Source organism: Gadus morhua, chromosome 12 (assembly GCF_902167405.1).
Source record: "Gadus morhua chromosome 12, gadMor3.0, whole genome shotgun sequence".
NCBI classification, from domain to species: Eukaryota; Metazoa; Chordata; class Actinopteri; order Gadiformes; family Gadidae; genus Gadus; species Gadus morhua.
This window is the reverse complement of record NC_044059.1, coordinates 8,565,696-8,592,688: the sequence shown is the minus strand read 5'-3', so window position 1 is coordinate 8,592,688 and position 26,993 is coordinate 8,565,696. Positions and strand designations below refer to the sequence as shown.

Sequence of the window (26,993 nt, the reverse complement as noted above, 5' to 3'; positions counted from 1 at the left end):
TATTGGCCAATAAAATTGGACATTAGGGTTTGCCAGCATCTTTAAATGTTTTGCAAGAAAATCCAACAATGAATGGTGCAGCCAGAACATTGGTAAATGTTCTGGCTGCCATTGGTTGGCAGATTTTGATTCTGTTATCCAGGGAATGGACAAAATTAGCTTTTAATTAAACTTTGAATGAATGAGTCGATTCTTTGTCTTAAATTTAAGTTGCAATTATAGTTTATATAAAACCACAGCTGCCAATGAAACCATATGTTTAAGAGGTTCACAATACTAACAAAAATACACACAGACAGATTCAGGGTTTATAATGAATCTTCATAATTGGAAGCATATGAATTAAAGTCTTAAGATATTACAGTTGAAATAAACATGTGCATTGGTATAGACAGACAGGCAATACAAAATAAACTACAGATACTGGTTGATGCAGAGGACAGCATTTACAAAAGCCTTTTTTTAATGATTCCAGTACCACTGCTTTTTCCTCCCTTCTCTTACGTGCTCAAAAGCATCTCTACAAAATGTACAATATCTTCTTGACCCCAGGATTCACTGGAAGAAGATTAACTTCACTGCACACAAAAATCATACTCCTGCCATTGAAACAAGTCGAGACATTGAAAGCTCTATAAATTAAGTACAGAAATATTGAACCTACAAAATAAATGGAATCAAAACAAAGATAATTTGCCATGTGGGTTTATCTGAAGATTCTGTTAGGCTGGTCACGATACGCTTTAAATCATTAGATCGAAACATATGTTCGGCGTGTCAACTCGGTCAAATGTCGGGTAAAATAATTCTCACAACTACCCAAAAAATAGAAGAATCTAACCTTCACAGGTTTAGCGTTTTAGTTTTCTTTGAGATTATTGAGCTGCCACGTGATTTTCCACACCACGAAAACCCCTTCCCGTACAGAAAGTCAACACCCAGAAATGATTCATTTTTCCATATGCTTTTAGCAATACTTTCCAGGCGTATTTTGGAGGAACCCACTTCAGTACCTCGAGCAAGTACTGGATACAACACAGGGCCATCAGCGTCCGGGATCGCTCCCCTCGCGAAATGAGCATCTCATTCCACGTCTCTATTGAATGAGCGCAATCATCTTCCGATAACAGAGAGCATTTGGTTTGATAACACAACCTCAGCTTCATTACCACAAGCTTCCCCATCACCAGAGGAGGTGTGAAAAGAGACAAATAGAAAATCGTTCAGTGAAACATTTGGAAAAACAACTAAAGCGTATAATATATAAAAGCGATGAATAAAATGACTTAAAAGATGAGATTCCTTTTTTTTTTGTACAGTACAGATGAGACCCATGAATAAAACGTTGATATGATGACCGCATTGTTTCAGACTAGTCTCACTGGGGCAGTTGGTAAACATCAGTGGTTTTGGACGATTTGTCACAGATTTGTGCAAATACTCTACGTTATATAATTCCTCCGGTCCACACACATGCCGGCCAGAAGCCCATTCATCTCTCTGCGTCAAAAATGATACAGCATGTGGTTTTCTATGTGCCTCTCCAGCCAACTCTATTACATAGTGCAATGATTCAGCAAAGACAAATCGTCGGTCTATTGGGCACATTCATCATTATATCACAAACCATCTAACCTAGGGTAAACTCATCCTAACACCATCGTCCGTATTGTTCCTGGGAAACGCCATCTGTGGATCATCAGGAATCAAACGTCCCTCCTCGACCGTGGCTGCGACGCGAGAGCCTTGGAGGAATCTGGCCGTCCCGAACAGCGCCTCGCGTCAGTCCCATCGGACGGATCACCTGAAAGGCTGCGGCCGCTGTACCATTCGTTTACAGAGTAGAGTAGAAAATAAAGATCCGAGAGGAAGTAGGCACTCTGACCTCCTGGACTACGCAAGCCGCGTGGACCGGCATGAGGTGAACCGCCGGTACTCTTCACAGTAGCCTTGAAGCCTTGAAGCGTTGGATCCTTGAAGCCATGAAGCCTTGAGCCTGAAGGAAGAAACAAGATGACCAGCCACCTGTCGCCATTTGATAATGACGATGACGATAATGACGATGAAGATGAGGAAGAGGGGGGGGGGGGGTTTCAGACCACCGCGGTGCTGTGTGGCTCGCAGCGAGCGTGGCAGCCCCCCACTGCAGTTGGAGGCCGACGGGGTGGCTACGGGCCGGGCCTGGGCGTATTGTACTGCTCGTAGCGGTTGAGCAGCTCTGGGTCGTTGGAGGCCATCTGGGTGAAGTCCTGGAAAATATCCTGGTAAGTCTCATCACCTGCCAGGGGAAAATAAACACACGCTGTAAACAACTTGAAACCTCTCCTCAGAAGCACACAGTGACAACGCATGGGACCCAGAGCTACGACTACCGCACAAAACGCAAAACCTTGTGTTGTGTTTGTTAGCGACGCAGAGTGAATCACTGCCAATTATACAACAAACAAAGGCTAGAGACTCTGACTTTCTGGAGCTCATTTCGACTAGGACACAGGCATGCTAGTATGTATTGTTCTTAACTGGGATTAAAAATACAATGCAGGGGACAACCCGAGTAACAAAACCACCCAGACATAGAATAAAAAGTCAATCGGTACTGTTTAGGCCTACGGTGTTGCTATGGCAATCTTATCGTTGAAAAGGCCCCTGCTTTAATAAGCATGCAGGTACACAGCATTAGTATGTGTCAGTAGTGTCGTGTGTCAGTGTTGGAGAAAGAAGGAAAAAGAAGGTTGGGCCATACCTCTCCTTGAGGGCTGCGGCGTGGCTCGAAACAAACAAAGAGAGAAACACAGACGGGGAGGAGAAGAGAGAACAGGACAAGCAGCCGGCAACGCTCGGAGGAAAACAAGCGTCAGAAAGCAGTTTGTTACCAGAGTCACGGAGTCAGAAAGAAAGACAAGGCGCACAGAGGGGAGAGTTTTTGTTAACAACTGTATTATGTTTTTTTAAAGTGCAGCGTTTTTTTTTTTTTTTTTATGTACAAAACTACAGTTGCCTTGGCCATGGCTGCCGTGAATAAACAAAGAGAACGAAAGAGAAAATAAAAGAAAGGCACACACTGTAAGGAGAGGCGTGAGGAGAGGACTGGAGCACCGGGCGCAGGGTAGTGAGTGAGACAGCAGTGCGTCGTCGGTTAATTGAGTGTTATACGTAGAAAAGGGAAAAACAAACAAGTCCCGTTCTGTTGCAGGAGTAAACAAGTGAAAACGTGGACCCGATGTACAATGTCCTTCTCGTGCCCCACACACACACACACACACACACACACACACACACGCACACACACACACACACACACAGTATCCAGTGGCTGTAAATGCTCAGGATAAAAAAGAAAAAGAAAAAGAAAAGAAAACGGCCTTTGTTTAAAAGATGAAAACAAATAGTACAACTCAGTTTTGGGGGCCTTCTGGTAACTTCACTTTCTATAAACCCCTTGTTCTTGCATCAGTACATGTTGCGTCACCCCCTTAATTCAGGTAAGACATCGCAACTTTAGTTCAACCGCCACCCCCACCCCAAACCAACATCCAGGCTCTTGAACGTCACTCATCAGGCTCAGCGTTCAGCTGATTGGGGGGGCTGATTGCGAGGCCGTCTCTCAGAGGAAGACTAGGGATTAGCTTGATTAGGGGAAGCAAGGCTAATCTTTCCGTATTGGAAAAAAAACAAGGTGAAGAGGATCCTTCTGCACAGCACACAGCGTTCCCGCCTGAACTCAGCTATCGACGCTACCTGTCGGCCTTAAAGGTCCCCCATCGCTGGGCTCCAGCAGCCTACTATGCCCGTGTGTGTCCGAGTCTCGATTCATCATGTGACATGCTGTTTCCCCCCCCACCCCAAGTATCTTTTGAAAGACAAGCCAATCAAGCAGGTCCGATTGAGCAACATGTGTTGTGTATTGTTCTAGATTGAAATAGTTTATCCAATAGATCTTAATGTTTATCCAATTGATGAATACAAGTTAAATAAAGTTGGCTTGTAAACATCCACTTAAATAAGCAGTAAACTTTGGTTGTTATAAAACAATAAACATGGGACCTTTAAGGCACTACTGGTCAGAATAGTTCCCATTTCACATTAAAACGACCACATAACATACAGGTTTATATGCAGACCCCCTGGTCTCTTCAACACTCGACAGGTAGTGTCACAAGAGAGACTGGTACTTCTTCCTGAACATCATTTTACCGAATGGATAGCTGCCTACAGAATACAACATTTAACATTTGGTGAAAGATACTCCATTTCAACTAAAACTGTGTATTATTACGTTTCTTTCCACCGTGAAGACTTAACCGTCAACCAGCTGTCATGACCAATAGGCCCAGAGTGCACTTCAAATCATCTTCGGTAACAACAGAACATATAGGGAGTTTCACCAGCCCCCTCTTGTGGTCGATGTAGGTAAGTGCAAGAGCAACAGATGTCCAACTCATGTCGCCTTTGACAAAGTAATTTGACCCAACAAACATATTTGGGGCTGGTGCTAAAACTTCCTTTCCAAGTTCTGACAACATCAACATTACACATTTAGACCAGGGATACAATTACTAAGCATATTGGTTAAATCAAAGTGCCTTTGTCCCAAATGAAACAACCAACAGTGTTTAGGGGTATGGCTAATCTTAGGGTACAGGTGATGGAATAGGGGTTCATTCAGTCCGTAGTTCTTGAACGTTCTTGAAAGTCTTTGTGAACCATTTAGTTACGTTTTTTTCTTTGTAAAGTCATCAACCAATTGAGATAAAGGATTATATAAACTATCAGGTTAATTCTCTCTAAGTCTCTACATGGCTAGAAATTACATTTTCTATTGCACTTAATGGAAATGGATGGACTTAAATGTGGACTAAAGTCTGACTTTCTTCTTCTTCAAAAAAATGAAACCATGAAATTTTACAATTCTGGGTGACCTCATGCTTTTTGGCCTATTAGCAGATACAACTTTTACCAGGCTGATTTAACAATCTCATACACAGCCCTCACAATGGATCAACACAACACGGTAACACACATAAGGACCCTTACAGGATGCAAACACACAACCTTCTTAACTCTCACTCTTGTGCAAAGTGTGTCACGAGACACACAGGAAATACAATGCCCCTGCCATAGTCTCTCGCCTGCTCTGCCCCTGACAGAATATATAGATATACTGTATATACACGCAGTTTACAACAGTTATTTATGCTTATATGGTTTCTGGGATTATCAATACATATTCAGTAGTTTAAAATAGATCATATTTTTTTTTTCTCTCGTGACGACATCACAGGGGACACGCATAGTTTTGGAGATATGGTCGGTGCATCACAAAAAAAAAAGTTAAACATGAGTTGCTGAAAATCGAACCGCACAACCACTTTAAAAGAAAGAAGACCAGATATTTGCATAACTGTTGGAAAGGAATGTGCATAAATAAGTCTCTGAGGTCTGCAGATTGCATCGAGAGAGTGACATAACGTTCACGTCTTTAAAAATCCTAAGTCATTCAATAGTAAGGAATATTGCCAGATAGACAGATGTATCCTCAGGAGGTTTTTAGTGTCTCTGTTGGCAGTAAGCTGGTAACCTGGATAGTTTGCTTTTGAATGACATTATGACTTAACAGGTGACAGGTATTTGACGTCCCACACACAGCTCAAATAAACTGACAGCTCCTCTCCAATACTCTAACAGCCAAGACGTAGTTCTCCAAAACATCGTTCATCCATTTTTCTCCCTTTTATATAAAATATATTAAGTCCATGTCTCTACCATCATGGTTACATGAGTACATTTTCTAACCTATCATCCAGGGTACAATTAATGCATTGTGCATTCATCCTCTCAAATACAAGAGGTTTCACTTTGAAAGCAATGATTTGGGGTTTTATTCTATCTTGATGAGGGGATGGCTTATCCCCCCGGCAACTTGAGCTGAGCCTGGCAACTGTCTCAAGTGCCAACACACACGCACGCGCACACGCACACACACACACACACACACACACACACAGAGAAGCCAGCGTCAGGCTGGTTGTGGCGTGAGACACAGGATGAAAACACACAGCAGTGGAGAGTGAGACCAGACCACAGTACAAACTCACGGTCTCGCTTCTCTAACCTTACAGCAGCAGCACGTTGTAACAGCAGAACAGTTCTCTGCTTCATCACGAGTCAAATAATCTACTTATTAAACGCCAGACACTAAAACAGCAATTGTCCATTCTGATTGGCTAAACATTGTGTCAACAACATTGGATTTTGGCCAATCAAATGCGATTGATGCCTCCTCTCTTTCTGGTTAGATTTTAGTGTTTGGGAGTTTCACCCCCCACTCACAAGAGGTGCATTCACCTCTGAAACGTGTCTGTTGTGTTGTGTTGTGTAGTATACGTGAGTGTGTGCATGTGTGTTTGCTTCGGATGCATGTGTGTGTGTGTGTGTGTGTGCGCATGTGTCTATGTGTGTGGTTGCGCTCTTGCATGTGCGACGCCTAGGGTCGGTCGAGCTGCAGGCTAATGAACTCCTGCATGCACTTCCTGTACTGCATCTCGGTGGGGCTGTGGGAGGGGTATTGACCTGCGGGACTGTAGCCCTCCGCCTCTCGCATCTCCTCGTTCATCTTGGCCAGCCGCAGCCTGTGGGGGAGGGGGGGGAGCACAATGTCGGTCACGATGACATGGGAATAGGTTCAACCGTGGGCCAGTGGTTCCCAACCTGGGCTCCGCGCAACCTAAAGGGCAGCGTGAGCAGGGTCCAGGGGGAATCAAGTTTGCTTCGTTACACCCAAACAAACCAAAAGAAAATTTAACAGTTGAAATATTCCTACTCGTTGAATTTGTTGAATATCGGTCATATCGGTTGAGAGATTAATATGATTTTCGCCTAAACCCTACAACCACCAAAATATTGATAATGATGCTAAAGGATAATGGTATAATGTTAGCTAAAAGGAAAACATTTGAAGTTTGATGGTACCAAAGTAGGGTTACCTAACCTGAGTGGTTGAGTGCGGGGGGTACTTAAGACTAAAGAGGTTGGGAAACACTCCTGTGTGCTGACGGAGTCAGTGCGGTAAACCGAGGCCTTGACACGGACACACCTCATTCAAAGTGAGTGCATGAACGCGGTGCTTACAGGGTGACGATGTCGGCGTTGGCGGCCTCCACGGCCATGGACAGGGGGGTCTTCTCCTCCATGTCTGCCGCGTTTTGATTGGCTCCTCGTTTCAGGAATAAACACACCTGTCTGGTTTGAAGAAACACGGAGGGTGGTCGGTCAATACGGTGGTAGAGTACTAGGTAGTTCTTTAGTCATAGAGCATAGTAGTTGTATAGAGTATGGTTATACTTCAAGTATAGTCATTGTAAATTGATACATAAAACAAAATACCCTTCATTACCGTTGAGTTATAAATATTTATGACTATATTTATGAGCATTGGCCTTATTTCGTAGTAGTGATTATTCCTTGGCTTATAGAAAATTAACTGATTAGATTGGGTTTATGAACATGGATAAATGGTGGTCGTTGGTTTGGTTCCTAGTGAACCTTGTGAAGGGAGGGAGCAGGCATCCCTCACCCCGTGTGACCCAGGATTGTGGCATGGTGGAGGGGGGCCCGCCCCTGGGCGTCCTGCTGGTTCACATTGGCTGCGTTCTGGAGCAGGAACTCACAGGTGACCAGCGACCCCTGCAGGCGAACAACAGTATTACACCCTTATAGTCTCCCAATGGAAATCAGCCCACGTGATTGTGATTCACATGACCCAACATTAAATTAGTTTACACAAGTATCGTTTTCAACCATGCAGGTGTTTGCAGGTGTTTCTCATGGCAATTCCTTTACGAGATATTGCGTCTTGATAAGATGAGGCTTCTAAATGCAAAAAAGCACACTATAGTTGTAGAAATTAACCTATTTAATGTAAGCATTCATCCGTCTCCTATCTGGCAGAATGAGTTTACAGTTTCACAGAGCCTTTTACTGTTTTCTTTTACTTACCTGTTATTTTATTTTATTGTATGACAATGTTTATATGTGAAGCACTTTGAGTCTGCCTTGTGTATGAAAAGTGCTATATAAATAAAGTTGCCTTGCCTTGCCTTGCCTTTTAACACCACCTCACCCCTACTCCGCAATGCAAAATTCCTTACAACAAAGGAGGGAGACGTTTACCTTAAGGCCCGAGGCCCTTGCATCGTTGCCAATACGTGCAAACTCTTATTTGTTTGTGGCCGGCAGTTAGGACCGGCAGTTATCGGTATGTATTGACCAGCGGATACTTAGCCGACCCCCTTTAGTTTAGTTAATTATTGGCCATTAGTGATAAAATACACTAATGCTACTACTACTAGATAATAAATAAGAAAGCAAATATCGAAACAGTGAAAAACATGCAGATATTCCACAACATGTGAGCTCTTTGAATGGCCTCAACATTAATTCACCCCAAATCTATCGGTCCATCTCTCTAAACTAGTCTTTCAAAGTAAAAGCCTCCCAAAGCCGTGGCTCACCCCCTGCACGGCCATGATGAGCGGCGTGCGCTTCTGGTCCTCGGCGTTGACCCAGTTGACGGGGGCCCCGTGCGCCAGGGCCTCGGCCATGTCGGGCAGGCTGCGGGCCCCCGCCGCCCAGTACAGCTGGAGGCCCGCGCTGCAGTCCTTGGGCTCGTAGAACACCGGCTCCCTGCAGGGCGAGGCGGGGGGCAGCACCGCCGGCATGGCCATGGGAGGGGTCCTCGGGGGGGTCTGGGGGGGGGGAAGCACAGGAGGTCATCGTGAATGGGGAGTCACACCCCCCCCCCTGGTGGAGCTAGGCCCCGCCCACTAGCACAATTTAAATTAAGAAAACCTTCCGATTGCTTTTTCCTCAGATACTTTTTTGTTTGTTTCGTTTGGAGTTGCTGTGCCGACGGTCGCTCTCTTGCGTAAGCCACTCCCCCTGGTTAGAATCTGATTTGGCGGGGCTGTTGCCAGGACGTTTGATTGACCCTGATAGAGTGTCAATCCTGTGATTGTCTGTATTTCGGTAACCAGGTAGCCGAAAAAGAAACCTGTTGCCCACAGGTAACTCGTGTAGCAGCATGCAATCGGCAATTTGCGTCCATATTTGAAACAGAAACCTTGTGCCTTGAAGTTGAAATTTGGATCGGGATCAAAACATTTTTGCAAGTCTTGCAATACGGAGAGCCAATGCGTTCTCGCCGTTAGTCCCAGTGGGCACTCGAACCCCCTAACCTTGGCAATGAACCCATGCTCTATCAGTTGAGCTAGACAGGCCAGTGTAGAGGAACTACATCACGCGACTTGCATCCAGAAGGTAAAACATTGTTACTCCTAGCAGGACTCCATATTATGATATAAATATGCAGCACCGTTATATTAAGTCATTAATATTCTGGAGCTACGAGTACACTTGAGAATCATACTACAACAGTTTACGATTCTGTGCAGATGGGCCATCCGAACAGTGCTGTTGTTTATCTGGTTCATCACGTGCTTTACAACACAAACATGACCCCTGAGTACTCTGGGTTCAGTTTAATGATCAAACGGGTCCATCAACACAAAGCTATTGATCAGTTCCTCCCCGAGACGTCTGCGTGAGTGTTTGGTGAGAGCGTGCCAACCTGTGTCCGCCGGGCTGTTGGTAGAGGGTGTGTCGGCCAGCATCTCCCTGCTGCCATCGGCGCTGTTCTGAATGCCGCTGTCTGCACTTCTGACTGTGAAACAACACAACCGCCGCGGTCACTACCTGCAAGACGTGTTCTGGAGAAAGCAAGCTCTAAAACAAATATTAGGAACTCCTTTTGTTTAATATTTTCGTGTCACCACAGACAAGTCATTTAGTTTAAGTCTGTTGTTTTGTTTTTGCTCAGCTTGTGCTTTTGTTGCTTCGGGTCTTAAGGGCTGATTATGGTTCCACGTTGACGCGACGCAAGGGGGTTTACGGACCCATTACGTATTGCGGACCCTCCTTGCGTCCACCGCATGCGCCTGACATGCGCCTCCCAAATTTTGTAACCCTGCGCGGAGGCGCAAGGTTAGCAACAAACAGCAGCAAGGGCCTGTGATTGGTCCGCTCACTCAAACCCAACGAAGAACCAAAACAGGTTCACGACTGCGTCGAAGCGTCTGCGTGCTCATTGCGTTGCGTCGACGACGTGGAACCATAATCAGCTTTTTCAGCCGCCAGTTTCAGGTCTTTCTCCCAATTTCAGACTCTGTAACCCAGTAACATCAGAGCGTTCCTAATATTTTGAACCGAGCGTCACCCCGTGTCAAACCCCTAAACCCTTCACCGCCTCGTCAGCAGCTGAGGCAGGTTCCCTGCAAAACACCAAACGTATGACAAAACAACAGCCCGGACGACCGCACATGAACCACGATGACTGAGGTGAGAGCACCCCCGGAGCAGAGCGGATGGTACGCTCCACAATGGGGCCGACGGGAGGGAAATGGCCCATGGGAGGTCCTGGAAGGAAGGGGGTGGAGGGGTGGGTTTGGATGGGACGTTAGTCGACGGCCCCGAGCAGGGAGTAAAAACGGAAAGATGAGCGAGGAAGAGGAGGAAGATGAGGAAGAGGCGGAGGAGTAGGGGGTGGGGGTGGGAGGGGGGGAGGGTCGAAACATCAAGCTTTCAGTACTTACTGTTCCTCAGCTTGGAGGAAGTGTCAAAGTAGGAGAATAGCGAGTCGAGTTCGTCGGCACAGAAGAGAGAGTCACGACGGCCACTGGCTCCAACTACGCAAAGGATGGGGGAAGGATGGGGGTCAAAGGGCCGAGGGGATGAGGAACAGGTGTTGGGGGGGGGGGGGGGAGGTTAGAGGAAGGCAGGGATGAGGAGGGGGTTAGATGGGAATCGCAGGGCAGCCAGAGAACAGAGAGAGGAAGATTGAAGAAGACAAGGATTGAGAGGAGAGAACAGAGAGAGAGAGAAAGAGAGAGAGAGAGAGAGAGAGAGAGAGAGAGAGAGAGAGAGAGAGAGAGAGAGAGAGAGAGAGAGAGAGAGAGAGAGAGAGAGAGAGAGAGAGAGAGAGAGAGAGAGAGAGAGAGAGAGAGAGAGAGAGAGAGAGAGAGAGAGAGAGAGAGCAGGAAGGGTGAAGCACAGGAAGTTAGACTAGAAGCTCAGCTTTACTCAAGGAGACAAAGAGCATGAGGCTACAGGAGACAGAGAGGGTGTTGCGATGTTCTTTTGAATAAAAGTAACATCTCCGCTACGACAACCGTTTCCTGAATGGAAACCAGGGACATCAATCCTCTTTACTTCTGAGGCCCATCAACGTGTGTTTGTGTGTGTGCCGTGGGATTGGTCGACTGAAACAATCGCAAAAGGAAAACGATCAACAATGTGTGAAAAACACATTGGCAGGCCACAATTCTATCTCTTGTGGATGTCTATTTTAATTGACATTTTCCAGTGGTGGATGTTGTTTTCCACTTTTGCTTTGTCATTTAAAAAGCAAAAGGGCTTTTAAGTGCAAGACTCAGCTTCATAATAATAACAATTATACTAATAATACATCTAGGAACTGAAGCATAAAACAACACAACAAACAACTAAGAGTGACTCTAAAGTGAGTCCAGTTCCAACTGTACAGAATGTTTTACCGGCAACAAATAAGAAGCTGAAAAAGGACAACTACCAACCTGCCTACCCATTCTCCAGGCTCGACCCTTGGACCCCTGACCAAGACTAATCAAGGTTTCTAGAAACCTCCGTCGGGTCGGCCTCTCAATCCCTCCCACCCGACTCCAGATCAGCCGTCATCTCTAGTTAAAGAAAAAAACCACGTGAGCTGACCTGACTTCCCGGAGGCGTTGGAGGCGGGCCTCAGCTTGGGGGTGGGCGGAGGCGGCCGGGGGGGTAGGTGCTCGTTGCTGCTGCTCAGCCTCTTCTCCTGCTTGCTGAGGGACACCACCTTGGTGCGGAGCTCCTCGTCCGACGGCCGCCGCACGAACCGCCGCTCCACGTACTTGGCCTTGATGTAGGCCTCGATGTCCTGCCTGCGGACGGAGGTCAGTTACAGAGCTCTCTCTTGGACCGTGCTGAGCCGTCTGCTGTGACACCGTCCATTACCCGTTAGGGGTTTAAGAGACGACTATGCTGAGTGTATTCTCTCCATGAACCTCTCTCTCATATGCAAGAGAGAGTTCAATTTAATCCTATTGTACCACAGAGAGATATTGGAATTCATTGAATTCCCACTCTTATAATGGGCTTATAACACTGATTCCTCGGCAACCTCTACTCATTGTATTACTGCACACACATGCAATAGAGATTATAATTTTATGTAAAGACGATTTACGTAAATATGAATATATTTCTATTACTTCTTCTCCTGTACTTCTTGCAGCAGTGCCTGCATTTTATCTTTTTATATGATAAATTCCCTTTATTTTCTATTCCGGAAATTAAGATTCTATCCCTATTAAAACTCAATTTAATTTGATACGTCTCTTTCAAAGTAAAAGCACCCCTGTTCAGAGCTGAGTGAATGAAAGCAACCAACATAGTCTTCGCTCAGGCAGTAGAGTCTAGTCGAAGCGGCCTGAGGTGGAGGAGGTGGAGGTGGTGGAGGTGGTGGAGGTGAAGGTGGTGGAGGGGGTTTACCTGGGGTCACCTGGCTGTGGTTTCCGGGCAACCAGCTCCTCTCTACGAGCCTCGAAGATACCGTTGACCACCTGGTTCCCTAGTCCACACATCAGCTGGAACCGCACAGGAACAGAGAGAGACGAAACGCATGAAAACCCGTGAATCTGTGAGTGACAGGTGTCAGAATCTGTGTCAGAACCCCCCCCCCCCTCCTGACCCGCTGGTGTTCCCCCACCTTGAGCAGCTCAGGCTCCCAGGTGTCCAGAGTCAGAGACCGCACCTTGGAGAAATGGACCCCAAGGCTCCTGCAGAAACAAACGTTCAATGGAGGACAGAAAAGATGTAGTGTACGTTTTTTTTTTTTTTCTTTTATCCCCGTCACGCAAGAGGCTGCAATTCCACTTTTTGACCACCTGGTGGAGATCACGCTCCATTGGATTAGATTAGATAAACTCTAACGTCTGTTTACACAGACATTTGTCTTGCATTACACATCTCTTCAATCCTCATAGCAAGACATAAAAACAGCACATAAAAACATTTACACAACATTTAAGAGCCCAAGAGCCCATACACACAGATAAACCCATAAGAGTCAGGGGTCTCACAGTCCAATAAATTAATGGCCATAGATGTCTCATGGTTGTGTAAAGTGATATTGGGAGTGTGCAGAGTGTTTGCACGTGAGATGTATCTGGAGTCTGTTTCATACCCTTTTGAAAAATCAAGAAACTACACAGAAGGAATGAAATGAAGGGTAGCCTTCAAATGGAGAGTGCCCTGTCTATCTTCATAATTAAGATCCAAAATGGCCCTTTACAGAACCTGGTGTACCATGTACGTACAGTCCAGTGTTACGTGCAGCGTAACGGTGCCACAGTGCAGTACCTGTGGATGCCGGAGCACTGGATGCACAGCGTGATGCCCAGGTTGATGCTGGCCCAGCGGGGGTCCGGCTGGCCGCAGTCACAGCAGCAGGAGTTGCCGGGGATGGTCAGCACCTTCTGCAGGGCGCTCTCCCCCTTCAGGGGCTTCTCCTTGGGCTCGCCCCCAGAGTCCAGGCTCCCCGTGGACGTGGACGCCCTCCTGTCCAGCTTCTGGAGAGGGGGGGAACACCTCTGTCAGTCCGACCTTCCAGAGAGCTGGACCCATGTAGCCCGAATGTTTCCTATTGTATTGTCTCATTGTCTGTGGGTGTGTGTGTGTGAATGAATGAATGAATGAATGAATGAATGAGTGAGTGTGTTAGAGAATGAGTGTGTTAGAGAGTGAGTGTGTTAGAGTGAGTGTGTTAGAGTGAGTGTGTTAGAGTGAGTGAGTGTGTTAGAGTGAGTGTGTTAGAGTGAGTGTGTTAGAGTGAGTGAGTGAGTGAGTGAGTGAGTGAGTGAGTGAGTGAGTGAGTGAGTGAGTGAGTGAGTGAGTGAGTGAGTGAGTGAGTGAGTGAGTGTGTGTGTGTGTCACCTCTTCCTCGTCTCCTCTCTCGCGGAAGGCGGTGGCGATGCTGTTCTGGACTGCTTTGATCCAGGCCTGCCTCAGTTTCTCAGAGTCCGCCTGCATCATACAGCTCCTGCAAACACACAAACAAACAAACACATTAACACACTCACATTAACACACTTAATCGCTGCGGAAGTACGTCAAATACTATCTCACATGTGTGTTTATTTTTCTGGGTGGGTATTCCCGTGCGTCGTGGGTGTATACACATGTTTGTGTCTATTTATAGTCGTGTGTGTATGTATACACCTGTGTGTGTGTACACGCGTGTGTGCACACGTTTGTGTGTACTAACATGTGTGTGTATTCACGTGTGTGTGTGTATTCACGTGTGTGTGTGTATTCACGTGTGTGTGTGTGTGTGTGTGTGTGTGTGTGTGTGTGTGTGTGTGTGTGTGTGTGTGTGTGTGTGTGTGTGTGTGTGTGTGTGTGTGTGTGTGTGTGTGTGTGTGTGTGTGTACTCACTTAGTGGGGGACACCACCTCGAAGCAGAAGCGTCGCTCCACGTCCTCGCAGTGCTTCACCGTGCACAGCCTCAGGTCCTCCACCACCACTGTGGGGTTGTCCTGGGGATTGGGGCGGGTACCCAGCGTTAGTCACACACACACACACACACACACACACACACTGCACACACACACACACACACACACACACGCACGGGAAGAGGTCCTACCTTGAACTTCTTCTGGTAGACTAGCTGGTTGTTTTGGATAGAGAACCATCGCCTGAATCGCAAGGTAGAATAAAAACATGTACGTTATTTATTTCCCCCCACACAATACGGCACGGTCCCATTCGTTAGGTAGCCAGAATAGCTGCTGTTCTGCTTTACGGCCAAGATATTTCAGTTACAGTTAATTCATGTTCTCCAACAGAAATGTAGAAAGATGACTTGGAAATAAGTTTGAGGACGCAGACCGCGGCTAGTTCCATCCCACACAGGGGAAAGGTTTCCGGGGCTAAGTGTACAAATAACCGACGAGGAGGTCAGGGTTAATCACCCGTAGTAGGAAGGGAGTAAGGCGTCCACGACCCATTGAGGGAGAGTACTGGGTCAGTGTTACAGGGCATCAGACAGTATGCCGATGCTGAAGGGACCGGCCTCACTGTGTCCTCACCTGTTCCATGTTTTGAAAGCATTGCTGGCTCTTTTGAACAGGTATCCCTCCATGGCGATGCCCTTCTCTGCGTCAACATTGTACTCCAGCTTGGTGTCGTCATTCGAGAAGTCCTGAGAGACAGAGATGGAGAGACGGAGAGAGAGAGAGAGACAGAGAGAGAGGGAGAGAGGTATAGAGAGAGACAGAAAGGCAGAGAAAGAGAGACAGAGAAATAAAGAGAAAGAGAAAGAAAGAGAGAGAAAGAAAGAGAAAGAAAGAGACAGAAATAAAGAGAAAGAAAGAAAGAGACCGACAAATAAACGAGAAGAAAGAAAAAGATGAAGTGAAGGAAGAAGAGGAAGGAAGAAGGAAACGGATTAAAAGAGAAAAAACAAAGAAAGAAGAGATACCGAGGAAAGAACAAGTGAGGCGAGGAGAGGAGTAAGAGGGGGAGAGACATGGGAGAGATATTACTAAATATGAATGTAGGGTTAATGGATGTTTATCTCTGTTGCTAGCAGGCCTGCCTTAGGCAGAAAGGGATGGGAGGGGGGGGGGGGGCAGGGGATGGAAGATGTGACTCTGCACTTAAAATATAGAGTCACCCGTCAGCTCTTAACACAGTGACCTTGAGCTGCACAGCCTCCCCCCCCATCCCCCCCCCCCCCCAAAGGAGTCACGAGGGGGACTAGGCAGAGCCAGCCGGCCAACACACCATGACTGTTCCATCCAGGGAAACACATTCACTGAGCGAGGACGGCTTTTATAAATACACCCTGTTAAAGTCTACAGAGCAGCGTAAGGGAATGTTACATGCACACACACACGCACAAATACACCTTTGCAAAATGGAGGTAAGGGTCATGCTAAGGGTCCCTTAACTTCTTGTCTTGGATGTGTATAACCAATACAGCATGGTAAGGGTCCCTTAACTTAGTGTCTTGTAATGAGTACAACCAATGACGCACCCAGGTTTATATGACGTCACTGGTCCCCTGGGGAAAATACTTCCTCTAAAAGCAGGAGCTTCTGAGTAATAAAATGGAACTCTTACTTTGAAGTCAGTCTCCATTTAACGTCACAACATCATATCCCTGGTACAGCACTAAAGACACTCAGCCTGGTCATGGTTCATGCCAGTAAGTCACATGCTTGCGGCCCCCAGGGCTATGGAAAGACCTACATTCTTCACAGTAAGACCTAGCCTTACTGCCTTCTCCCCAGCTATTCCAATACTATTTTGTTCAGACACCGTTTTAACCTAATTTGATTGTTTCTAGTGCAGCATATTCATCAAGTAAAAGAACAACCGTTCTCTTAAGTTATTTTACTCAAATGTATTAGCGTAAAATAAATACGTAGAGATTGAAGATGATTTTTCCATCGCACTATTTTCAGAATCTAACGTCACACACTTGCATCCCGACAAGCAGACGGTACCTGTAACTGTTTGGAGTTTGTTTGGCAGGCCTACTCTCTCCCTGTCCACTTTTTAACCCTCCTGCTCACTCTTTCTTCCGGTGTCACTTTTCTTTGTCCCTCGCTCCCCTGACCTCCCTATCCGTTTTCCATCCCTTCCTCCCTCGCTCTCTCTGCTCCAGAGAGCAGAAACCGAACCCTCGGTTGTGTTGTCATCAGACCCTCTTGCTCATGCTCGTTACTAGCCTACCATCCCTAAAGCACTAACGCTATGGCTGTACGTACGCGCGCGTGAGTGCGTGCGTGTGTGTGTGTCAGCCCCAGCTAAGCTCACATTTCCCACACCTGGGGGCCACCCTTGACGACCAATCCTAGCTCCTGGTGTATCTGTTTATTTTTCAAGAGTTTGCCAGCATCAGGGTATAGTCGTCCCCAAGCTTCTGGAAACATCCATGGCCTTTCCTGGCTCACGTGATGGATCCAATTACCTCGTCTCCCAGTGAAACCAAAGCCCTCCCTGCCTCTCTGGTACAGGAAGTGACAGCTACTACTGAGCTTCTGATGCTAACGCTAGAACTAGAACAGATGATTTCGGTTTTGACAAATTGCGTTCATCAAAATTCATGCCACAATTACTTCAGTTTACCGCCTGGAGACTCCATTCAAATTGGAATAATTGGGCAGCTTGTATTGGAGTCTACTGCTACAACTGTTCTATATACACAATTTCATTTTGATAAATATAAAAGTTGTATATACACGTTTAAAATATTCAACTTTTTTTTTATAATTAAGTCACTGGGCAGACTTCAGACTTCACAACTCGGTCAATTTTCAACCTTTAAACCAAACATTTAGCAAAACAACATAATTTTGATCTTATGATGATCTAAACAGATTTCCAATATCTTTTATACTTGTACAAGTTATGGGGTTATCTTTCTAAATGCTAAACTGAAAGCTGAGACTCCACAGATTCATACATCATAAGCCTTATCTTTTTTTGACCTTAACTCTACAAACTAGATGGAAACAAATTCCCAAGCTGCAACCATACATGTCTTAACTTTGTTAATATCATTCTAATATTAACTACTATAAGTAGAGACTGATAAAAGTCTTATATCAGACTTATAATTGGACTATCATACTTCTCTACTACTTATAATACTAGTATTTAATCATGCTATAGGCCTAGGTCCAAACTGTACTACTCATGTTAAGCCATTTGTTGAATTTGTTATTTACCTTTTTGTCAACTATTTTCAATGGTTTGTATGTTTATATTGTTAAGCTTAACCATTCAGACTTTAAATGTTTGAACTCTGTTTAAACTTACTTTCAAATTAACCCTTAAAATGTCACAAACCATTTAAAGCCAGCAGTCCAGTTTAGCGTCAGCCTTTCAACGGCCAGGATTCACACAGCAATTCCTTCAGGAATGGCATTTTCTAGTAAACATTTGATATTTATTGTATATTTCACTCAGCTTTGATCTGACTATAATGAATCTAACCAAAACAATAAATCCCAGATAACATTTCTTATAATACCGTTAACATTTCCTCTTGCAATGAATGTAGATTTACTCCTCAATTGTAAATCTTCACACCGATATTTCAAGAATCTTCAAGCGCAGTAAACATCCATAACCAAGGATAATGAGGTTGTTTTATCTCTGCCGGCAATGATTTCCTGTTTACTTCCTAGTGAGCGGAAATTCCAGATATTCTTGGAATAAACATTACGATAAGTCTACGTAATGTTTTTAAATCTTGATTTCCAGTCGAGGATGTACCCGGTGGACTATTTCATTCTGTGTAAGGGCCCTGCCTAGTTCAGATCCGTCAAGTTCTCTCAGAAATATACGTCAGAAGGGACCCGACATGATCACAACACACTCAAGGGCAATACATATGTTTCGAGTTATATAATGCACATTGAACACATGGATGCACACAGCGGCATGCATTCATTATACTGCTGTGCAACATGCCACACACACACACACACACACACACACACACACACACACACACACACACACACACACACACACACACACACACACACACACACACACACACACACACACACACACACACACACACACTGCTGGCAGCAACGGTAGGGCAAACATGAAGCGGTCTAAAGGAAGTGCAATATTAATTTCAGATACGATTTATAAGCAACTTGTTCTGAAAAGTGTCTCAGGAAACCAAATTCTCCTCTGGCTTTCAAAATCAAGGACAGAAGGGACAAAGAGGACGGACTACAGAAGGAAGCGTTATTGGAGAGATAGTGGCTGATTTAGCGTGGTATCCTGGCGACAGTTCCGTTGTGACTAGAGCTGCAGAGTCCCTTAGCGTGAATGTCATTAGCCCTGACCGTTCCAGGGCTGTGCTTTAAGCCAGCTGACCTGCAACTCAACCAGAGGGTGAAGGAACAAAGTCTCCAGTCGAGAAAATAGAAAATGGATGTAAAATAAAAGGGATAAAGCATCCACTATGACACCCCAGAAGAGACATAAAGACTCGTATTCAAACTGAAAACTAACAAATCTTTAAATCTCAAAAAATGGTAAGGTAGAACGGGAGATGAGACACATTTAGAAAGAGCTCCTCTGTTCAAAGAGTGTCATTATTGGTGAGCAACGCATCGAACCAAAACAACAAGGAGTGTGTGTTAAAACCCAAATCTTGAATTATTGGACAACAACAAAAACAACAAATCCCAAACAACACAAACAACCATTGAAATCCATGCCATGGAACCGGAACACATTTCCCACACATGGCGTTTCAGCGGTGAACCGAAACACACCAAAATGTGCATCGGTCTGAGCACACACTGCACACAACACGGGTGTAGTCACACAATGGGGGGGGGGGGGATGAGTTCTGGGGGTCAGAGGTGACAGGGCTACTGTACGTACAGACGTGGTCCAAGCACAGAACCTGCGTCCGTCAGGTAAAGTGTCTGTCGTTTCCTGAAGACGTTGTACGAGTGCACACACGCACGACGATGGACAGATAGAAGGACAGAGAAAGGCACAAAAGAAGAAGGATGTATGTGTTCCTTACAGCAAGGCATCATGAGTTGTGGAGATAGCATAGCGAGACTATGCTACTTTCTATGACGAGTGGTCATAGAACACAATGTAAAGCTGGACCTATGGTATTATCTATGAATGCAAACATACAACTTTGTAGCTAATATCTGTATATTCAGTATCATCACACACGCACCAAAAAAACAATGCATTAAAAAATAATATTTGTTTTGCACTCACCAGATACCAAACATAGTGGAAGCGGCTGAATATCCTCATCTTTCTAGCAACTGGCCTACATGCATGTGTGTGTGTGGTAGCAGGTGAAGCTAACGAGCATCAGCTTTTGCTAAACGTCCCTGCTTACTGTAGCATCTCACTCAGAGACACCGTTAGCCTCATCAAACCGGCTCCTCTTCCGAGCAAGCATTCCTCTCGTGTGCCAGTGTGTGTGTGCGCAAATTTCGTCCTCGTCATCGTCCAACCTAGCCCATCCTCCAATACGCACACACTGTAATCACCCCCTCTCTGTGTGTGTGTGTGTGTGTGTGTGTGTGTGTGTGTGTGTGTGTGTGTGTGTGTGTGTGTGTGTGTGTGTGTGTGTGTGTGTGTGTGTGTGTGTGTGTGTGTGTGTGTGTGTGTGTCACAGCAGGGTTAGGTTAACTAAACATCAAACATTTATAGTGACTTTAGTTTAAGGAGGCTCTCTCCCGTGTCTGTTCCTAGCATTACTACAGCTATGGGCCTGCCCTACAGGCATGAATAAACCAACAAAATAAACTCAGACTACAATTCCCAGCTGCTCATCTGCCCCTGAAACCTCAGATAAACGTCGGATTGAATGGTGCACAGGTCATGACCCGTAAGGCACAAGGCATTCCTCCAGACTGTTGAGGATCTGTTCTTTGTCGTGTTGGAACCATTCCCCTCCTTGTGTTTCATATACGTTCGGACAGATTCAGCACCACAACGCCTGGAGCTATAAAGCATCCCGACAGTCCTCTGCTCGCTGGGGACAGAGCTACCAGAGCTCAGAGATTCACCCAGGCGGACAAGAGCTAAACTGAACATGAATACACACCATTCATTAGCTCCAGTGCCATTGAGCAAGGCACTAACCCCATTCCCAGCATCCTTACTGTACACTGCTCTGCGAGAGTGTGTGCTATCTATACAGTCACGATGAATGCACCACACATTAATCCTGCACACATAATGTCCTCACCATGGTAATAAATAGGACGTCTATTCCTGTGTGTTCCTTCAAAGCCCTAAATACCAACACTACACACACGTGTGCCCTAGGGCTGAAGGATGCAGACGGAGAAAAGAGCAAAGACATCACAGGTCAAACGGCCCCTTGAGGCATGCCGCAACATTGCATGGTGAGCCATCGATCGGTTGATGTAGGTTAAATGTAGGGTGTTAGTACACAGAACCAGTCTGTGCACATGTGTTCCGACAGCAAACCGACAGGGGAATAGGATTCTTCCCAATCATAACCTGAACGGGACGATCCTGGTGCAATGAGCTGTGTGAAATGCCTCCATCGACGGCGTTCATGGTATGAATGACCTTCCGGGCTGACAGCACTTTGAAGCAATGCAAAGCCAGGGATAACACGTCCAACACACGACAAGCCCCGGCACGCTTGAGGCAGGAAGCGATCTGCTTAGCTCGGCAGGGGAGCGACACACACACACACACACACTAACACACACACACACACACACACTCAGCAAGAGGACCGCCATCGTCGTTCACGGTGGAGAACGCAACACTCGATACGGGACAGGAGAGCAGGAAGGAAGGAAGGAAGAAGAGGTGGGGGGGGGGGGGGGGGGGGGGAGGTGTTAAATAGGAGGAAAACGGGGCTTACCTGCAGAGCAGCCTGGAGAGGGCGCAGAGTGACAGAGGGAGGGAGGGAGAGAGCAGAGCTTTGGTTAGGGGTGCTGATGTACAGCACGCTACAGAGAGACATAAGGAGAGGCAAGGAGAGACAGAGCGAGAGTTGAAGGGGAGAACAAGCATGCGAGTCAGACAGTTTAAAAATAGCGTGTGGAGAAAGGGGGAGTGGAGAGGGTCGGGGGGGGGGGGGGGGGGGGGGGGGAGGGGCAGTGTGGGGAACTATGTGTTCAAGGACAAACAGTGGCGGGGATCAGGCACCGAGCATCTATGGGAGGGAGGGAGGGAGGGAGGGAGGGAGGGAGGGAGGGAGTGAGGGAGGATAGAGGGATGCTGTCTGAAATGGGGAGGAGACAGTGAAGGACAAGATAGACTAGAATATAAAAACATAAGAATGGAAGAAAACATGAGAAAAGGAGGGGGCGATGGGACACAGGGAGACACCGAGAGGCAGTCACAGACAGACACACAGACAGACAGACGCCCAGCGATACCCATATAGAGATGGGCCAATCTCACGCAGCCTTATAATTACATACTTTTCACCTCATTTGGAGAGAAATTACCCATTTCAACCATAGAGTGAGGGAGTTGACATGGTGACAGTATTAGTGTCTTCCGATGGGGACTGGACATGACTTGGGCGTCTGAAGTCCGGCTGCAGCTGAAACCCGTCTCCTTTGTTTTTGAAGCGTGACCACCACGCTTCCGTGAAGCCGTCAATAATGTATGACTGCAGCGACTGAGATCACCCCGCGGAGCACCTTACACCTCAGGAGCTCAGCGGTGTGCGAACCACAGCCACGCCCCTCCGCCCCCATTGGCCCTTTACATCCAGAGGGGCTGGAAGGGGGCCAATCCCTGATGAGATATGCAAACGATCCTATCCAATAGACTTAAAAGGGAGTTCCCCTTGCGGAAGCATAACGGCACAAACTTGGTAGTTTAATGAATAGTAGTTTAACAAATTGAATTGTATTACAGCTCCCTCATTGTTTAAACGATAACTAAGGCCATGGACCATTTCAGAGAGATTGTAGACGCCTGAAAGAAGTAATTTGCACGTGAATAAGATATACAATTTTCAGTTAACTTAAACACTCCACAGTGTGTCAGCTCATTGGAGCGAGTGTGACACGGATTCAGCAGAGCTCTGCCGTTTAGCCCTAAGCCGTTTATGGGCCTTTTCTTGCCTTTTTCCGAACTGTTGAGCACCAAGGACCTGGACTGGTGAGTCATACGACATAGCCCTGAGCAGACAGGGGTTACGGGGTTGATCCGATACATGGTGAGAGCAAGATAAGATAGTCTGCCTCAAGGGGGGATAGGGAGACGGTAAAGTAATATCAGAGCAGAGCCCTCTGGCTTTACTTTTAATGGCAGGGCCTGAGTGCAATCAGAGAGGCTTTGGGATGGGGTCAGAAAGTACCTGGATCCCCATTCTAGTAAGTGCATGTAGTTCTATTAGCTGACGTGTGTGTGAGCGTGTGTGCGCACGCGCGTGCGTGCGTGTGTGTAGGTGTGTAGGTGTGTAGGTGTGTAGGTGTGTAGGTGTGTGTGTGTGTCTGTGTGTCTCAACTTCAATGTTTTCTTTTATTGAACAAGGTTTCGTTGAGAAGACTCAACATCATGTCCATTCCCAGTTTGCCCGTACTAGACAGTGCTCTCTTAAGGAAAACGACACAACAATAACAGGACAGAAGAAACAATAAACATGTGTGTACCTTTTGCTGGATGGTCGAGTGCTTCTGTTCCATGTCTCTCTTGTCCTTGGCTGCATCCACCACCAGCTGATCCAACTGGAACACACACATGCATCCACTCATTAGCCAGAAGCCCCCCCTAAACCATCGTCCCAACCCACAGAACCATGTGATCCCATCGACATACGAGCAGGCAGAACCCCCTGCCCTGGTTGACGGATTAACGCGCGGAGCCACCTGGTTGGATCCACATGCACGCACTCCCCAAACAAACAGGGATATCATCCACATACATAGACAGTCCCTTAATGATTTGGTTCTATCGACGTACATACAGAGCTACCCAAAGGCTTGTATCGACATTCACACACACACACAAGTGTCCAGTATGAGTAAGAGTGGCAACTGTTATGTCATTTAACAACGGGGACGATTGAGTTGGACTGAATGGGGCCTTTCTCGGCTGCGCGTCTCAGAGCTCCGATAAACCAGCCTCGTGAAACCATCCAGATACTGAGGTTTGTGATTGCGTTTCAGAGTGATTATCAGTCTGGCCTTGACTCGGCTGTGATTTATTTTCAAATATGGGCGTGCCGTAGTTGTTAAGAGAACAGCGGCCAATCAATAGTGAATTAGCGAATGCACTTAGATGAGAAGCAAAAACATATTGTCCTCTGAGAAAATTCCAGATCTATTTTCTTCTTCTACTTTCAACGTCCCCAATCTATTTTTGGATTAAAAAAACACCCAGTTTTTTGTCCGCTCCGCAGATTGCTCCACTTTCGCTATGTGGACTAGGCTCACATAACAATCAGACTGTTTACATCCATCCGTTGGTGGATTCGAGCTGCATCAGCTCTATCCATTTGCAAACAGAAAAAGGGAACCCGCCAAAATATATACCAGTCGTCAACCAGGGTGTTTCGGTGTGTGCGATGTTCGTGGGGCCAATTTCATTTTCTTTCTTTTTTCAATTTGAGGAACAACCAGCCAATCGACCGGCTTGGATCAGCTCATTCCCTGGCTTCAGATCCAAAATGGAGTCCGCTACCGGAGTCATGTCATGTGTGAAATTAGGTCTGGGGTGATTGATGCTTCTTCTGCTCCTCCTCGCTAGTACTACATGTTGTACAAACTCAGGGTCATCTCTCTTTTTTCTTCTTTTCTGCAGGAAAAGATTAAGCCAAATAATAAGGAGGGTCTCAGTGTGTGTGTGTGTGTGTGTGTGTGTGTGTGTGTGTGTGTGTGTGTGTGTGTGTGTGTGTGTGTGTGTGTGTGTGTGTGTGTGTTACAACTCTAGCGTGGCTGGTTTAATGGCTTGTTACCACCGAGACCAACCTACAATAGCAGCTCCCCCAGATCCCTACACAGATGGATGGCTATCTGGTGAAGGGTTGCTTTGTTTAGGGAGAAACACTGAGAAATACTAGAGAATATGGGTGGAACTGTTCAGATGTTGGGGCAAAAAAACTCTCAAGGGCTGCTGAAGTTGAGGCCAGGCAGGGTGGCTTGGTGGCTGAAAAGAGTGTATTTGGAAGAGATAGCTTCAGGAAACTTCAATAGCGAAGATGTGCTACTGACCTATCTGAGGATTGGTTTACCCCATCCTGTTTGACTAGTGAAGCTGTGAGGAGAAAGCAAAGCTAGTTCAGGTATCTAATCTCATTGCCTTTGATCGCCTGTATCAGGGCATTACAGATTGCAGAGGTAAAGGTAAAAAGTCAAACTCGTAGACCTTTTGCTTTGTTTTGAGTAGCTTTTATATTTTCATGTTTTATTGATTACTAAATCATGGGTTTAAGCTTTGAACCTGTATTGTTGAGAGTTATTCCGTTCTGTACATGAGGCACACAATGAATTGATATATCTTCCATGGCTAAATTATATTATGTAGCTGTAATAGAAAAACAAAGGCATATAGATATACAGTATATTGGTTGTTTTTAAATCCAATTTTACAGCGTTTGTGCGTTTAATGAAAAACGCACCAAATAATAAACTGCATTATTATTGAGCTGGGGAAGAAACTGCTTCTCTAAGAAGATTGTAAAATACCTGTGAGATTACAGAACACAGAGAGGCTGCAATTTTGTCTTATCTTCGCTGTTTAACTTTACCTTGGACGGACAGGAAGGAATAGTTAACAACCAAAAGACAGGTTGCCAGTTAAAATTAAGTACATAGAGTTGATATCGGAGGGTGTAGGCCTTTCAGCTTTGTCTTGTTTGCAGTGGTAGATGGCAGGTGTGTGCCGGTGTGTGCGTACGTGCGTGCGTGCGTGCGTGCACATGCATTCATGTTTGTTTGATAACATCAGATGGGACATGTTTCTCCCCATAACAACATATCCACTTATGTAGATTTAAAATGGCAGGAATGATGAGGTACGTGAACAGCATGTGGGTGTCACAATACCCCCCTGTTACATACATCTTGTTTACCTTGTGCCTCACTAACGTCTTATCTGACAGCGACAGGGCTGAGGGGGAGATTACGACTTCAATTGCTTCATTGTTGGTGCAGAGTGCAATACTCTGACTCAACCCAACAAACCACGGGGTTAAATAAATAAATAAAGGCCCCTGGAATCAGATGTGTCTGAGATGGGAACCTATGATTCATTCATTCATTCATTTAAACTGAATGTTCAGATCGAAGGACATGATTAAATTAAGCGCGACGTTGCGATCGGAGGATAAGATTGCGAAAGTATTAGTTTGAGGTTTCAAATGGATGAAAGTACCGGTAATCTGTATAATTATCCGTGAAATGAGTTTCTGAGAATGAGAATGCACCTTGTGTAGTTCTCTTGAAGTCAGGCAAAGTGTGGGATATTTGTCTGGTTGGGATATGTTTTATGGTTGTTGTGATGTATTATTGCTCTGATCATTATCCTGACCTTAGATGACAATTTTTCATGCAAAAAAAAAGTAATGCATTAACCATCTACCTAATACTAATGCCTAAATAGTACCTACACCAAACTCAATATATTGTAATATACCATATGTCGGGGTCAAAAAAATTGACCAATGTGTCATTAGGGTCAGCCTTCACTTCCACCTTAGAGATCTACCATGTTTTTAAAAGAATATTGCTTATAGTGCTCTGTTTCTAGTTTCACAAATGAATAGCATATTCAATGGCAGACTAGCTAAAATATGGGCAAACTGGGCATTTCATTTAAATTTTCACTTCATATTTGTTTAGACCAATCATATTGCCTGAGGTGGGGATCTGTAAGCATGTAATTTACCGTTTACAGCGAACACAAACTTGGCCAGCAGTAGTTTGCTGTAAAAAAGGCTCTGTAAAGATATATATTGTATTGGGCCACTGTAGAAAGGCACATATAGAAAATGTATTTTGTAACAAAACTGGAAGAGAGACAGTCTTTGTTTTTGTTTTGCCCGGGTTCTTTGCCGTCTCCCCCCAGAAGCTCTTCCGTTACATTTAAGGACTACTGGGTCTGAGATTACACAGATTCCATTCTTGTCTTAAACACAAATCAAAGTTTGCCTTGTTATCCGTTCCATTGGTGATCTTAACGTACAAAATAAACCACACCTGTTCATTATGTGACCTTGGGTGCCTTGAAAGGCGCCTCTAAATTAAATGTATTATTATTATTATTATTATTATTATTATTATTATATTAAAAACACATAAATATAAGTAAAGCTGGGAACAGGCAAAGTACTTAAAGCCCAGCTGACAATC

General features: G+C 45.6%; 1 protein-coding gene across 4 annotated transcripts in view; it reads right to left on the bottom strand.

Annotated features, from left to right (window-relative positions):
* Positions 1-204: 204 nt before the first annotated feature.
* Positions 205-26,993, bottom strand: part of LOC115555096 (arf-GAP with coiled-coil, ANK repeat and PH domain-containing protein 2) — a 49,554-nt gene continuing 22,765 nt past the window's right edge. The window contains exons 9-25 of one of the 4 annotated variants that reach the window (XM_030371766.1): positions 23,295-23,369; positions 21,545-21,556; positions 15,213-15,325; positions 14,768-14,819; positions 14,557-14,657; positions 14,056-14,161; positions 13,483-13,691; positions 12,830-12,899; positions 12,613-12,707; positions 11,800-12,002; positions 10,647-10,739; positions 9,622-9,718; positions 8,511-8,733; positions 7,574-7,683; positions 7,129-7,239; positions 6,571-6,629; positions 205-2,278 (exon numbers count right to left, since the gene is read on the bottom strand). In XM_030371766.1, the coding sequence (XP_030227626.1) occupies positions 2,169-2,278; positions 6,571-6,629; positions 7,129-7,239; positions 7,574-7,683; positions 8,511-8,733; positions 9,622-9,718; positions 10,647-10,739; positions 11,800-12,002; positions 12,613-12,707; positions 12,830-12,899; positions 13,483-13,691; positions 14,056-14,161; positions 14,557-14,657; positions 14,768-14,819; positions 15,213-15,325; positions 21,545-21,556; positions 23,295-23,369 (1,839 nt within the window). In that variant the 3' untranslated portion in view covers positions 205-2,168. Of the gene's footprint in view, positions 2,279-6,564; positions 6,630-7,128; positions 7,240-7,573; positions 7,684-8,510; positions 8,745-9,621; positions 9,719-10,646; positions 10,740-11,799; positions 12,003-12,612; positions 12,708-12,829; positions 12,900-13,482; positions 13,692-14,055; positions 14,162-14,556; positions 14,658-14,767; positions 14,820-15,212; positions 15,326-21,544; positions 21,557-23,294; positions 23,370-26,993 lie in introns of those variants that run through there. The other 3 variants (XR_003978815.1, XR_003978817.1, XR_003978816.1) reach the window with 3 other exon arrangements.